This window comes from Python bivittatus, unplaced genomic scaffold (genome assembly GCF_059951505.1).
Source record: "Python bivittatus isolate LINGU-HERP-01145 unplaced genomic scaffold, Pbiv_v1 ctg000350_np1212, whole genome shotgun sequence".
Lineage (NCBI taxonomy): Eukaryota > Metazoa > Chordata > Lepidosauria > Squamata > Pythonidae > Python > Python bivittatus.
Genome location: NW_028277074.1, coordinates 43,767,727 through 43,782,061, shown reverse-complemented (window position 1 = coordinate 43,782,061; position 14,335 = coordinate 43,767,727). Strand labels below are relative to the sequence as shown.

Genomic DNA, 14,335 nt, shown 5'->3' with positions numbered 1-14,335 from the left:
AGCGAGAGAGGCGGCCGGCGGCCGGGGGGAGAAGCGCGCCCAAGAAGAGCCGCCGGCCGCGGGCGGGGAGAGGGAGGGGGAGGGGGAGGGGGCATCTCCGGCCGCTGCGTCTTTCTCTAGCCGGGGAAGAGGCGGGCGGCGAGGGAGGGGCCGCGCGAGGCTCCGTCTCCCCGCCGTTCGCCCACCCGCGGCGCTGCGAAGATGCACCGTGGCCGCCGCGCGGTTGCGGCTGAGCGGCGCTGACATATTCCTCCTCCCTCGGCTTCACCATGGACAGCTTCGATTTGGCGCTCCTGCAGGAATGGGACCTGGATTCCCTTTGGTAAGGCTGGCTGTCCGCGTTGAGAGCGCTCCGTTTCCTCCGGATTTCCACTTCTGGTGCCGGAGTTCTGAAAAGAGCCGCGGGATTGGACTCTCCCAGTCCTGGGACGCGCCCCGTTCGGAATGCTTTCGGCTGTTGTTATTCTAGTATTCTTGCGGGTAATAAAGGCGCAGTAATAATATTAAGAAGGTTGAAATGATGGAGCGTTATTCCATGCTATATTTTCGTTTGCGGTGATATTCTTCATGCTGTCCTTCAAAACTACCTTTCTGGGGGCTGCGTTCGGCTACTGCACCCCTCGGTTTTTTTCCTCTGCACCCACTCTTTTTATTTGCATTTTTCCTCTTCAGTTCTGCCCTCCTCCCGCCACCCTCTGAACTATTCACCTCTTTCTCCGTCTTCTTTCGGGGCAAGTTCCCCAGGTCTCCTCTCCCCGCCCCCGCGTTTGTGTCCTCCCGTTCTCCCTTCTTTCCTTGGGAGCACCTTGGCTTTGCCCTGCCGGGCGCCCATCCGCCTGCCCGCCCGCCCGCCTGTTCCGCCTTCTGCTTCCCGAGTCATTGTCCCCCTTTTTGCGGCTTAGTTCTGCTCCCCAGTCTGACCCCCGTCTTCACCTGGATCGCTCCTGGGTCTATAAATATAGAAATTGCTGCATTTCCAAGAAACATCTGGCAGCAGTCAGACACCGTTTCTAGAAATATCATTAACGACTCCAGGTGGAAATTTCTTCCCTCTCGTCGTCATTCCCAGGGCCAGCCGTTCACAGTCGAGAATGCCTCCAGTACAGTAATTGCAACTGATGGCATTTAGCATATGGGCATTTCCCCTTAGCTCATTCCCTTTCGCTCTATAATTACTGTAATGCATTGCTGTGAGTTAGCCTTGATCTGCGTGTGTGGGTGTTGTTTGTGCATCTCAGGTACTTTTTGCCACTGCTGGGTGCCACTTCAGTCTGTGCCAGCTTTCCTGTTGATTATAGCCTTTACAGCTTAACCTTTTGTGTGTGCCTCTAGGAGGAAGTAAGTACATCGTATGGTTAAATGGCTATTTATGTTCTGAGTTTAAAGAAGCACAACATACAATAGTTTAACATTCCTATTACCCGTGTCTTAAGTCACCACTGATTGCTGTATAACAGGTCTATTCTCTTTTTGCAAGGAAGCAGTTCAGAAGCTATAGTTATTTTGATATACAGACATTAGTGTAATTGGGGTAATGATGAAGTTGGTTTGCTGAAAAAGTATTTGTAGTTTTGTCTCTCAATGGCATGTTTAGGAGTTGTGGGCATATCCTTATTGACAATTTATATGTGTAAATCTATCTGTCTGTCTACCTGTCTATCTTTAGATAGCTTTTTGTCTGAACATTATGCATTCTGTCAAAATTTGCAGGACAGATAAGGCTGGCAGTTGAGTTTTCTCTGGGAAAAAAGATCTTGTGATTGTGCTATACAAGCTCTGCTAATATTGAACACTGCAAATCGAGAAATGGCTTACTGAAAAGTTTAAATCTTAAATGTAAATGGGCTACTCGTTACATTAAAAATGGAGCTGCGCATTACAGTCACAGTGAGTTAGAGGTATTGGATTCTAGAAGTATAGCCACTGATAGTGGATATATTCTGTCGATAATCAATAATTTACTACCAGGCTATAAAAGTCATTATAACTTTACTAGTAGACATACTGTGATTGAGATGATGTTATAAAGGTCAATACTTGTTTTGGAACTAAGCCATTATGCTTCTTTCTTTTTAAAGTTCTTAGGCCATTGCAATCTTGAATTTTCCACAAAAGTGAAATGGTTTGATTATCTGGACTGGAGAATATAAAATTTAAACTTAATTTCCTTTACCATGGAAACTATTTATTTCTGTGGCATAGTTAATATTTAAAGAAATATTGCAAAAATGTTGGTAGGTGCATTTGGTACATTATATTTCCAGCAATTTTTTCAAAGGCTTGAATATTATGATGAATTTAAGTGTTGCCTATTTGCACTAATGTAAAAAAGTGTCAGTAGCCTTAAATAAATGGCATGTGTTTGCCTGGAGAGCAACCTTAAAGAGAACCGTACAAGAAAATATCTATTATTTCATTTAAAGATAAGATTCATGTGGCTTCAGATATCTTCACGGATTCATCATGCTCAAAATTAAGCGATGTGTTATATCCTGGGAATGGCATAATTACTTTAGTTTGAGATGGGATTTGCATGGCAAGTACTAACATTCTGGTATTTCACTGACTGGCCTTGACTTTTTATTGCCAAGATTAAATAGGCAGCATTTCATCACAAAACAGCTATTTTGGTCAGTCACTGTAAGATTAATTCAGAGAATGGAGATGTTTTACAAACATATCAGAATACTTTAAAGCATGAATATTGATAACATCACAGCTTCACCACAGGGTGACCTTATGAAGCACAAAACGGCAGGCTTCTTGTGGCTGGAGGCCTGCATGCCAAGTTGTCCGTCCTCTTTTTCTCTCTGTCCTTTTTCTTTTTTTTAAATGAGCAATTGGGTTATTGAAATTTACAGAATTTCTGGCTGCCAGGGTGTATTCACTCCCCCAAATAAACTTCCCCGTGCAATTTTAAATTTAATAACCTTGATTTCTTCTTTCTAAAAAAGAACGGTTGTTATTGGAAGTAAGAAAAAAATGCACACTTAGATTAATATTATTGTGTGGGAAGGAGCCACATTCTTGTGCAGCAACAGTAAGTCATTGTATTTTGGACTGTATTTACAGTGATCAGGTTGCTCACTTAGTAGCGTGAGCCACAGTACTTGATGAGTGCTTTACTTAAAAGTGCAAGATTTAATAGCCATTTATACAATGTTTATGATTTAATAAAAAATGCTTAACCTAATGACGTTCTAAACATGTGATGAGGAAATGAATAGCAACATGAGAAAATTCATTGTTGTCACATACCAAACAGATATAACTTGTACCTTATTATAGTAAAGATTGTATCAGTATTATTGATGTATAATATAGACATGTACACTTTTTTGTAAGGATGTTGTTACTACAGATAATTCCTGTAGGTGATGTCCTATTTCTCCAACAGTTTTCCAGCTACAGGATATTGCAAGTAAATACATTTGTGCTGAAATTGCTGTATTTTTTGGAATTCACATAATGCATAAAAAGAATTACATGTATAGCTTATTATTCAGGTTGCTTATACTTTGAGACAATGTAAGTAATAGTTCATCAATGACCAATAGTATAATTAATCCCAAGAAACACTTAGAGCAATATAATGCACTTTCTGTATTTTTTGTATCCATTAAAAAAGTGTATAATGTGCAGTTAGTTTGCAATCAATTCACTACATCTTTCATTGACATAGCAATAATATGTTGGTGGGAAAGTAGCTTTTTATTTGGCTGCACTCTAAATGCACTTTACTATAGATACAAGTGTGTTTATGCAAGACAAAGCAAGCTGAGAATCTTGCAAAATTACTGTAAATCAGACTGTAGTTTCAGGCATTTAATGAAAGTATTTCTGTTTGAAGACTATCTTAGGGCCCCTTTAAAAAGGCAAGGTAATTCACAAATGCAGATCTAGTTCTTCCATAATATATTTAATATGTGTGTGTGTGTGTATTTGCCATTTTGATATTTACTTTTTATTTATCCTTTTATGGCTGCTTATAAAACTTTGGAATTAAGAACGCTACCATTAACATCTGCAAATGCTTTAAGCTTTATTCATAGCCAATTAAAGTAAAATAAGGCAAGATAAGGCTTTCTGTGTAGATGAAGAGCATAAATGAGACTTGAATCTTTTGTCTTGCTGGCTGAGAATTACTGTATGGGAGTTGGTTCAGATAAGGCTAAGGAATTCAACTCTGAAATCTGGAGAGCTACTGCTGATCAGTATATGCAATACTGAGCTGGACAGTTCAGTCATCTGACTAGATGTAAGGTAGCTTCTCAGATTCCCATAATATTTGCAGAATCAAGAAGGAAAAGTGCATGAAGGGGGAAAATGCTGGATGTTACCACTTCAGACTCTAAGCAGGTGATGGAATACTTTCCCATTATGTATCTTCCCAGAAGCTGTATGTAAGAAAGAGCACACCTGGGAATAAAAAAGAGGGATGCTAAAAATCATAGTCACATATTAAGGCTACCTGGTGAATTTCATTGCGGGTTTGTTTTATTTATGAAATGTATATACCACCCAACTCCCAATGATTGTGGGCAGTTCACAACGTAAAAAAAAGAAAAGAAAAAGAAAAAAAATGCAGTAATAGACAAGAATGAAAGAATATTTTTTATTAACACAGCTTATTTTTTAAAATTGGAGCAATTTCTGCAAATGCTTAGATTAAACGCTTAAAATAAACAAATAAATATGTCTCCTTTACATTCGGTATAGCTAAAGATAAATATTATTTATTCTAAGGTGGAAAATCATTGCATTGTAATTAGTTAATACATAACTTAAATGTGCACAGATTTTGAATAATTTTCATCAAATACTTAAATTGCATAACTATATTATAAGGTAGTGCAGGTTTAAACAATATAATAAAAACCAATTTGGTCACATGGGCTCATAGAGATATATAGTTAACCCTTTAAATATTAACTTATGTCAAGACACTACTGCTACATGTTATTCACTCATTGACATTATGTTGTTGGTAGTATTTACTGTATTAAATATTGGATGCTCATATTTATATAAAACTAATATTGGAATAGAAATGTCCTGAAAAATATAAGGAATGCTAGTCCCCAATCTTACTTTCAGAATTAATACAGTATAGTAATTTCTTGTTCCATTTTCAAATTCAAAATTTGAAGACTAGGAGCTGTAATAACAGAAGGGACAAGCATTTAAAGTGTGCAAGAAATAAGAGGTATATACAAAAATCGCTACAGGAAGTGATGCTGTAAAATAAGTGATATCTGATTGGTGTATAGTTTGTTGCATTTTATCATTAAATTAAGTCCTGCATTCCATTATTTTCTAGCACATTAGAATCTGTAGGAAATCATTTTTAAATTTAGAAATAACCCCAAAGCTGCTTCGCCCATTGTGATTAATCTTGCAAGTAAGTAAATATATTCCATGCCCCAATATACTTGACACTCAAGGAGGTTTCTGTGCATTCTTAAACATTTATGCAATTTTGGAACAGTCATAGAAAGCAGATAGCCACTGAAATCTGCTGTTTTCACTCCTATCTCTTAATTCAAATTACCATGTGTAGTGTTCCAGTGCATGTAGTCATATACAGGGCCACAGAGCAAAAAAAAAAAAAAAAGTACAGTGGAACCTCGGTTTACGAACTTAATTCATTCCGTGAGTCTGGTCGCACCCCGAAGCAAATTTCCCCATAAGGTTCAATGTAATTACCGTTAATCCGTTCTGGCGTGGAGGACAGGGAGACGGCTATTGCTTGGAGGGAGAGTCCCCCTCCCTACAACCACGTGTCAGGGGTGGAAAATGGCCGCGGACCACGTGTCAGGGGTGGAAAAATGGCCGCGGACCACGTCAGGGGCGGAAAAATGGCCACGGACCACGTGTCGGGGGGAAATGGCCGCAGACCACGTGTCGGGCGGAAAATGGCCGCGGACCACGTGTCAGGGATGGAAAAATGGCCGCGGACCACGTGTCGGGGGGAAATGGCTGCGGACCATGTGTCAGGGGCGGGAAATGGCTGCGGACCACGTGTCAGGGATGGAAAAATGACTGCGGACCATGTGTCGGGCGGAAAATGGCCGCGGACCACGTGTCAGGGGTGGAAAATGGCCACGGACCACGTGTCAGGGGCGGAAAATGGCCACGGACCGTGTCACGGGAGGGAAAATGGTCACGTATCCTGCTCGTACCCCGAGGCGGAGTTCGCAAACCAAGGTAAATTTTTGCGGCCGGAGCTGGTCATAACCCGAAAAGTTCGTTAACAGAGGCGTTCGTAACCCGAGGTTCCACTATACCGTAAATAATTCAGTAAAGAATCAAGGCCACTATAAGGATGCTTATTTTTAGGAAGAACATTATGAAGAGGGAGAGACCAGTCTGGCCTCTTCTTATACCAACAAGAGAAGGAGTTACAGTGAGGAACTTGCTTTTCCCCTCCTATCTTTCATATACAATACAACATTCCTACTGGCTGATACCCTTCAACTGGAAAGCTGAAGGGCAGCCGATTCTGGGTCTATGCACCAACCACAAATCACCATTTAGGGAGAATTGCAGGAACAGAAGTTCCTCCCAAACTGAACTACATATACGTGAGAGCATATTGCTCACCTCTTCTCTTTGGCTGTGAAGAACCAGATTCCCTTTACTCTCTGCTCTCTGTCCCTTGTATATCTTATCTTTTTTTAAGTTTTCAGGATAAGAAGAAGACTTAGTTCTCTTTTTAATTTTCTGAGTTGCTTTGCAAGATAATTAGTGAGTAACAGTAAGAAAATCAGGATTAAAATGTTATAAAAATAAATAGTATAGATTTTCTTAGCTTTTGAGTTCATGAAAAATAAGTTAGTCATAATTCACATGTCCCAGTGATTCTGGTGAGGCTACTGTATTCATAACAAAGTTTGGTACCAACCCAGTGTTTCTTCCTTTATTGCTGTTTCAGCTGGTCATTACATATAGTGTAGACCAGTGTTTCTCAAACTTGGCAAGTTTAGGATGTGTGGACTTCAACTTCCATGGCTGGCTGGGGAATTCTAGAAGTTGAACACATCTTAAAGTTGCCAAGTTTGAGAAACACTGGTCTAGAAGAACATATGGGATAGATGCAGGTTTTAAAATTGGTGTTTGTTTTGTCTTGAAGTATATAAAACATTGTGTAAACCTTTCATAATAAATGGGTACATTTTTATATAAATTAAAAGAGATAACAAACATGGAAAAATTAAAAGAAGCAGTACTTTCTAAAATATCCTGTATATACTTATATACTTGCAGTATGTATACAGACACACACACACACACACACACACACTAAAAAGGAATGCAGTGGCTTGCTTAAAATGCATTAAATCCAATTCTATAGTTCCTAGCCTCTTGTTCACAATGAATTGAGTTGAGGAATTTTATGTTTTAAAAACAGACCTTTAACAAGACTATGGAAGATAAGTACCAAATGACATAATATACCAGATTGATTTAATTATTGTTATAGGCATATATCTCCTTTTATTATGGCATCATGAAACAGTCAAATAAATGCATATTTCTTAGTTGATAATGAGGCAGCTACCGTTGCCTTAGGACCTCTAGATTTCTCTTCAGAAATAGGGTACGGTGCAATTAAGGACATTCATGATTTGGTTTTGCAAAGGTTTCCAATTTGTTGGACAGCTCTTAATTTAACATTGGCAGACAGAGACTACTGCTGTCAGAATGTAGTTTATTGACATTTTGTTAGCTATGCTCTGTGTTGACCTTTGACAAGAAGCCACAGCTGCCATATATCTTGCAGATCCTGAAAAGAAAGGGGAAAAGGTATGTTTCTTTTTCTTGTTCTAACAGGAGAAACAAAGCAAAATAAATAGTATGAGCAAAAATAAAATTTAGAACAGAGAAGAAACGGAGATTTCAGTCCTTGAATAAGGTAGGGCTTTTTGTAGAAATGCGTGTATATTTGACCTCAGTTGTAATTTTGATGCATCCCAACATTCTTAATTTTCCCAGCAGGTTAACCAGAACTTTAAAACAGTGATTATATTTGATAAATATATTAACATACAATGATTTTCCCTGGCACAAAGTAATGTTTACAATATGCTTAGTTTCCATTGAAACGTGAGTATGGAATAGGGCTGTGCAAAACCATTAAAATGTGTGTTTGAATATATAGAATCACATATGAAGCAGTTTTATATTGTTAAAACTGCTGCATATTTGGGGGTCTGGCTTGGCTGATTCAGAAGCTGCTTCCAGCTGCCTCCATGTGTATGCATGCACAGGTACTTCACCTTATTGAGAAAGTATTGAACAAAATATCCAAGTCAAAATAGTACTAGACTTGGATACATAAAGGATGGCTTTTGAGAAGAAAGTGGGAAATCACATTGAAATACTCTGTTTTGTACTATATATCCAAAAGTTAGGGAATTCAGAAAAGGGGATGCAGTTCACAATCTGGTACCTGGACATTTTTAAAAAATGTAAAACATCCTCAGACCCATGTTGGCTTTCTACATTAAGAGATAGATACGTTATTTAAATGTTTAATTTAAAAGCATTTTAAAGGAGATATTTGTTCCTAATGAACTGATAATACTTTCTAGCACTAGAATGTATGTAGACATCAGCATTATTTTCACAAGCTTGTAGTGGGGTGATGTGTCTTTTCCCTTGACAGCTTGCTGAGCCTGGAGGACATAAGGGAATGAATAAGGAAAAAGGGGGCATCAGAAAGAGAGAGAAATAGAATCTTGGCTTCAACACATAAAAATGTGGCCCATGATGGAATGAGTTTCCATTCAGGAAGGAAGGGAGGGAGGGAGGGAGGAGGAGAGGGGAGGGGAGAGGAGAAGAGAGGTGAGGTAAGGTCAGGGGAAAGGAACATATAAACAGCTTTTTATTAATGTATAAAAATGTCATTTTTTAAAATTACATTTGGTTAGTCAACTAATAGTTTGTTCTTTCATGTTATGTTTAAAATTCAAGATAAACATCACTAATTTAGTGAAGATTATATGCAGAGCATTTTTAACCACAGTAATTTTGCTTCCCAAATTAACACAATGAATTATTGTATCAAAAATAATCTTAAAACATGTTGCATAATAAAAAAGTGTGAAATGTGATCATTAATGCCATCAGCAAAAACCAGCCTTTTCATAGGTATCAAGTCTGATTAAAATTCAGTTGCATTCGCATTTTCAATTTTCAATTTTTGCTTGATTAATAGATTTATTTGAGCCTGATTTCTGTACTATATAGAACAGATCCTGAAACAAGGCATTCAGGGCCCTTTGACAGTGACAGAGGAAATGGAGTCTGGTGGATAAAAAAATAACTTGTTTATGAGGCTACAACAATGTTATTTCCTTTGGGAAATTACTTTTCTCCTACAACTTGGAAAAGGACAAATAGAAAATTAAGATAAATCTACATTGGGAAATTACCTTCTTTGCTACTTTGTACAAATAGGAGCAAGCTTAATGTTTATCCATTATATTATCCTCAACAAACCAGGACATGACAATATATATTAACATTTTTAATTTCTTTACCAAGATTTCTGATTTTGAAATGTGGAAATGTCTATAAGATAACACTTCCTCAATTATCTCTCTAAGTATATCTGTCTTCTTTGTTTGATTAAAAATATATATTTCTTCACATAAACCTAGCAGAACTCCAGGAGACATATCTGGTTTAATAGATGTAGCTTGAATGAATGTCAAATCATTTGATTACATACCAAAGAACACCTATATGCTCAGTCATAGAAAATATTTCCAAGGCTGGTTTAAAGTGTGCTTCAGCGCAATTCTATTATTTCTTCAGGTTTCACTTGCATCAAAACCAAACTCTTAGGCTAAATACAACTACGCAAGGCTTATGGTTAGGCTTATTACAACCCATTGCATATGGCATTGAACTCCTAATAAAAGAGCCCATAAAACATACAAAGTTGCACTAGGAATTATTATGATACCAAAATGCATAAAAGCAAGATACGGGAAATTTGAGATAATACATTAGTATGACAGAATTACTCACAGAAGTAATTGAATGTTTGAATTGCTGGAACAATTTGCCACAAAACTAAAAGAGATTCCTGCCCTGCTCTGCCTCAGGCATTTAGACAGATAGCTTATTGTTCTTGTTTCATCCTGAAGAAAGGATGGGATATAAAACAAATAAGACCTGAAGTAGATTAGGTCAGGAGATAGAAGCTTACACATACAACTGTACAGGAGAACTGCATTAAAGCATGGCAAGCTCTCCAGATTTCATAAAGCCTGAATGGGGTTCTATATTATGTATGGGATCTCTGCATTCTGCTTATTTTTCTTGTATTCTTCAACCAGGAAGGACATGCGGTCAAATCATAGCTTGTAAAACAGATCTTCCCATAATTTTCATTACTCCGTGGAGTACTCGTCTTTCTGTCCTAAAGAACATACAATCTTATGCAGTACATTTATGATTTCTGTATGTGTGGACAAAATAAGATTTAAAATTCTAGTAGTAACCATATTAACCTCAACCTTAATCTCCAAAGCTCTGTAAACCTTAACATTTAAATAGAAATGTTTACCCAATTCAAAATCAAAATTAAGTAAATCAACTCTTTTGTTCTCTGGTGCCTGCCATAATTCATTTGCATTATTGCAGATTGTCTCCCACCCATCCAGGGAATAATGGTCCCATGATCACGGATCAGTATGTATATGTCAACATGTTCTTGTTTCCCTTATAGATAAAATGCCTAAATCCAACATGGAAGTAATGTTCCTCTAGCTGTCTCATAGATAGAACAAATAGACCCAACATACCAGAAAATGCAAATGCTTTGGATGAATTTCTTTTCTCTCAGAATGATTAGTCTGTTGAGTTGTTGCCTTGTTCCGGTGTGTAGGGATTCCCAGTGAATTTGTTCATATGACAAATTGTTACCTCAGGGCAACATGAGAAAGGGAAGTACTTCTTTATTCATGTGTTCTCTTCCAAGTTTTTCACAGAAGTCACTCTTTCCAGCCACTTATTAAAAATCATAACAAGTGAGGCAAATTAGTGAGTTCAGTCACAATAGTGAGATTTTTCTCATATGGTCCTCTCAGTTATGCCAAATGATTGTTCATCCAACTACTGTTTATAGCTAGCAAGCCTGTGCTAACAATTTGTGCTTCTCTGGATATATTCCCCAAAGAAGTTACCACTTGACATTTTGGTGTGGTCACTTTTGTGTCCTCCCAGTATCTTCTGGGAATGTGTGTTCATTTCAAGAAGACACTTCTGCTGGGATAGCTAGTGAATGATTCGTAAAGACCTACTAGCTACTTAATCCACAAAATATCCCTATATAGTTGCTATATAGCTTATTCAACCCAGTGGTACTCACATATTAAGATAATATTATTTTAATATTATCATATTAAGATAATAGTTCTTCAGAAGTCAGTCTTAGCATGATTAAGCAGCTTGTTGCAGCACTGCTTGAGCAGGAGGAGAAGCTCAATAAACTGCAGAAATTGCTTTTGTAATTTAATTAGCTGATGTCTAAACTGAGATCTTGAGATTCTTCCTGTCTTAATAACTCAGAGTTCGTAAAATAGCATTGCAGTTATGATAAAGCCCTTATATTATCTACAGTGCAGCCACTTTGGGAATACTCTATATTAAGTTGTAAAAATAGCAAGAAATGGTAGCCCAAATGATTTACTGATCCAACTGAAGATTGTTGGACGTTTAGGCTTTTAATTTTAAAGTAAGAGGAGGGATATAGTAGAAGTATATAAAATTATGGATTGTATGGTGAGAATTGAGGGAAGTTGGTCAATAACGATCATTAGTATTATGTTATAAAGTTGCAATGTTCAACATTTGAGATACTTCATTTTACAGAGTCTAGAGTGCTATTGATCAGGTCTAAATTATGATGTGTAGTCTTAAAGATTAGCTATATTTGTAATATATCAAAGAGCTGAGTTATCATTTTGAGAAATTGCTGCTTTGTTAGCAGATTTGACAGCTGAATGGCTTAATAAACACTATATTTAAGCCATATTTATATTGTTTAATTTTATTATAATTGTAGTGATACTGGAAATTAGTAAATTTCAGTAGTAAATTTGTAATGGCACAAGTGCTATATTTTCCTTCATTTGTTGAATTTATTAAGTTCACACTGTGGTAAATAATACTGGATCTTCTGTTGTCATCCACTGTTAATGTGTCATAACACTTTGTTTATTCTTGAGATTGTTATGCTAAATCCTTCTTAATCTGAAGAAGCTATCCTTTACAGCAACAGGAGCTTTTAGCTTCTAGAGGTTAATATTAAGGTTTAAATTTTGTAGAATTCCTTCCATAATTAAAGCTCCAAAATCCCAGTTATGGGCCTTCTATCTGTGGATCCACCATTGGCCCAACGGCGCCCTGCTCTGAGGGTTCGGTTACCCTGACCTTTGAGAAATGGCCGTTCAGTGAGAGTCCCCTTGTGAAATGTCTGCTAGGCATCTACTTTTTATTACTCTTTCAGGTCATTGTTATACACGATGTTCCTCCCATATATTTTTTTTCTAGTTCTTAGTCATGGCTGTTACTTAAAAAAAAATATTAGATTTTAGTTTGTGTTAGCTGAATAGCTTCAGTTACAGAGTGAGTCCTATGTTGAATCAATTCATCAATACCTGGTATCACCCAGTGTAGGTGTTTTTTCAATATTATATTTGTTAATTTAAAAATTAGCTTGCTTTCCATTAAAAATACATTCATATGCATATTTTATAGGCTTCAGCATCCTTTGCAATTTGTATTTTCCCACATATTTCCTGTTGATTTCAATGTGTTAAAAGCCATCTTTCAAAGAGTTCAGATAAGTGGTTATTCTCTAGAGTGATTTAATAGATTCAGAATGGGAAAAAGCACACGTGACATTCCACTTTACGGTATGGCACAGCTGGCATTCTCTGATCAGATTCAGTGGGAACAGAGACAGTGCAGTCACTGAACAGTTATAAAGCTTAGGTTAGTGCACTATGCGCACTTTCACTGAGTCCTGAAAACGATCCTCTTATTGACAGTCAAAATGTGCACAGTTGCACATTGCCTTCCTTTAGAATCTTAATAGAATTTGTACCAGCAGTAGATGTCCATGGTAATACATATGGAGTAGAGGAATGGCTTTAGTACCTCACATTTTATTAATTACATTTTCTTAAGTGCTTGTGACTAAATGCCCAACAGAATTCTTGACAGTTATTCATGTGGAATCTTGTACTATGTTTACAACTTTGTAGTTACAGACCAATGTGATCATCAGCCTATAACTTCTACACAAATCAAATGACATGTCAAATAAGACATATATAAACATTTTACCTATTTATGGTATATCAAACTTACTTTAATAATTATCTAAAACTTTCTGTTATAATTTGTAACTTTTGGGCTGACACTAGTTCAGCAATTTTGAAGTCTTGAAATATAATTTTTCAACAAAGGAAGTGCTTTTTATCACAGCTATGAACAAGCAACCTAAGGCATAACATTGCTGCTTGGTAAAAAAGAAGGCGGGCCTTCTCTGCTGTAGCCCCCACCCTTTGGAACATCTTGCCCCTGGAGGTGAGACAGGCCCCCTCACTCCCGGCCTTTCGGAGGGACTTGAAGACCTGGCTCTGCCATCTGGCCTGGGGTGGAGAGGGAGGTCATCAGATATGGAGTTGGCTAGCCCCCTAGGGGCCTGGTGTTGCTTCCATCGGCCTCCTGGATTTTTCCTCTTTTATTCTGTGTAAATGTGTTTTCTTATAAATTTTAACTATATATTTATTTATTGTTTTAATTTGTTGTAAGCTGCCCAGAGTCCCCCATTGGGGTGAGATGGGCGGGGATAAGCTTGATAAATAAATAAACAAACAAACAAATAAATAAATAAATAAATAAATATTGCCACAAAATGTTGAGGCGTCCACTTATAACAATTAAAACAATAATGATTTCATACATTTTATGCACATGGCTTTATTTTATATTTAAGATCTGAATATTACTTGTTACTGTGCAGATTACCTGAATAAAGTTTAACTTTTAGCAATGCTTAATAACCTGTTGTTCAGTTCAGTATGTATTGCATTAAAGAAAAACCAGAACACCAAAAATATTTAAAAATATTTTATCAGGAGACCTTGAGCTGGTTTAAAAATTATATTGACTTGAATTGACATTGATGCAGTTTTAAAATCTGTTCCTTTCTTTTCAGGATAAAGTCCAAGGTATCCACTAAGCCAAGTTCCTACTTGATTTTTTTCTCTTTTTATTTAAAATAAAAGCAGTCTTGGGCTCTGTTTCTTAG

At 37.2% G+C, this 14,335-nt stretch overlaps 1 protein-coding gene across 3 annotated transcripts in view; it reads left to right on the top strand.

Moving 5' to 3' along the window:
• AFF3 (ALF transcription elongation factor 3) overlaps positions 1–14,335 on the top strand; it is a 277,229-nt gene that overhangs the window by 30,792 nt on the left and 232,102 nt on the right. The window contains exon 1 of one of the 3 annotated variants that reach the window (XR_015796877.1): positions 52–322. The exons of 1 other annotated variant lie outside the window; for it this stretch is intronic. Coding sequence is in view for 1 of the 2 variants with exons in the window: in XM_088145042.1 (XP_088001168.1) it covers positions 270–322 (53 nt within the window). In the remaining variant the exon portion in view is untranslated. Of the gene's footprint in view, positions 1–51; positions 323–14,335 lie in introns of those variants that run through there. One more of the 3 variants, XM_088145042.1, reaches the window with a different exon arrangement.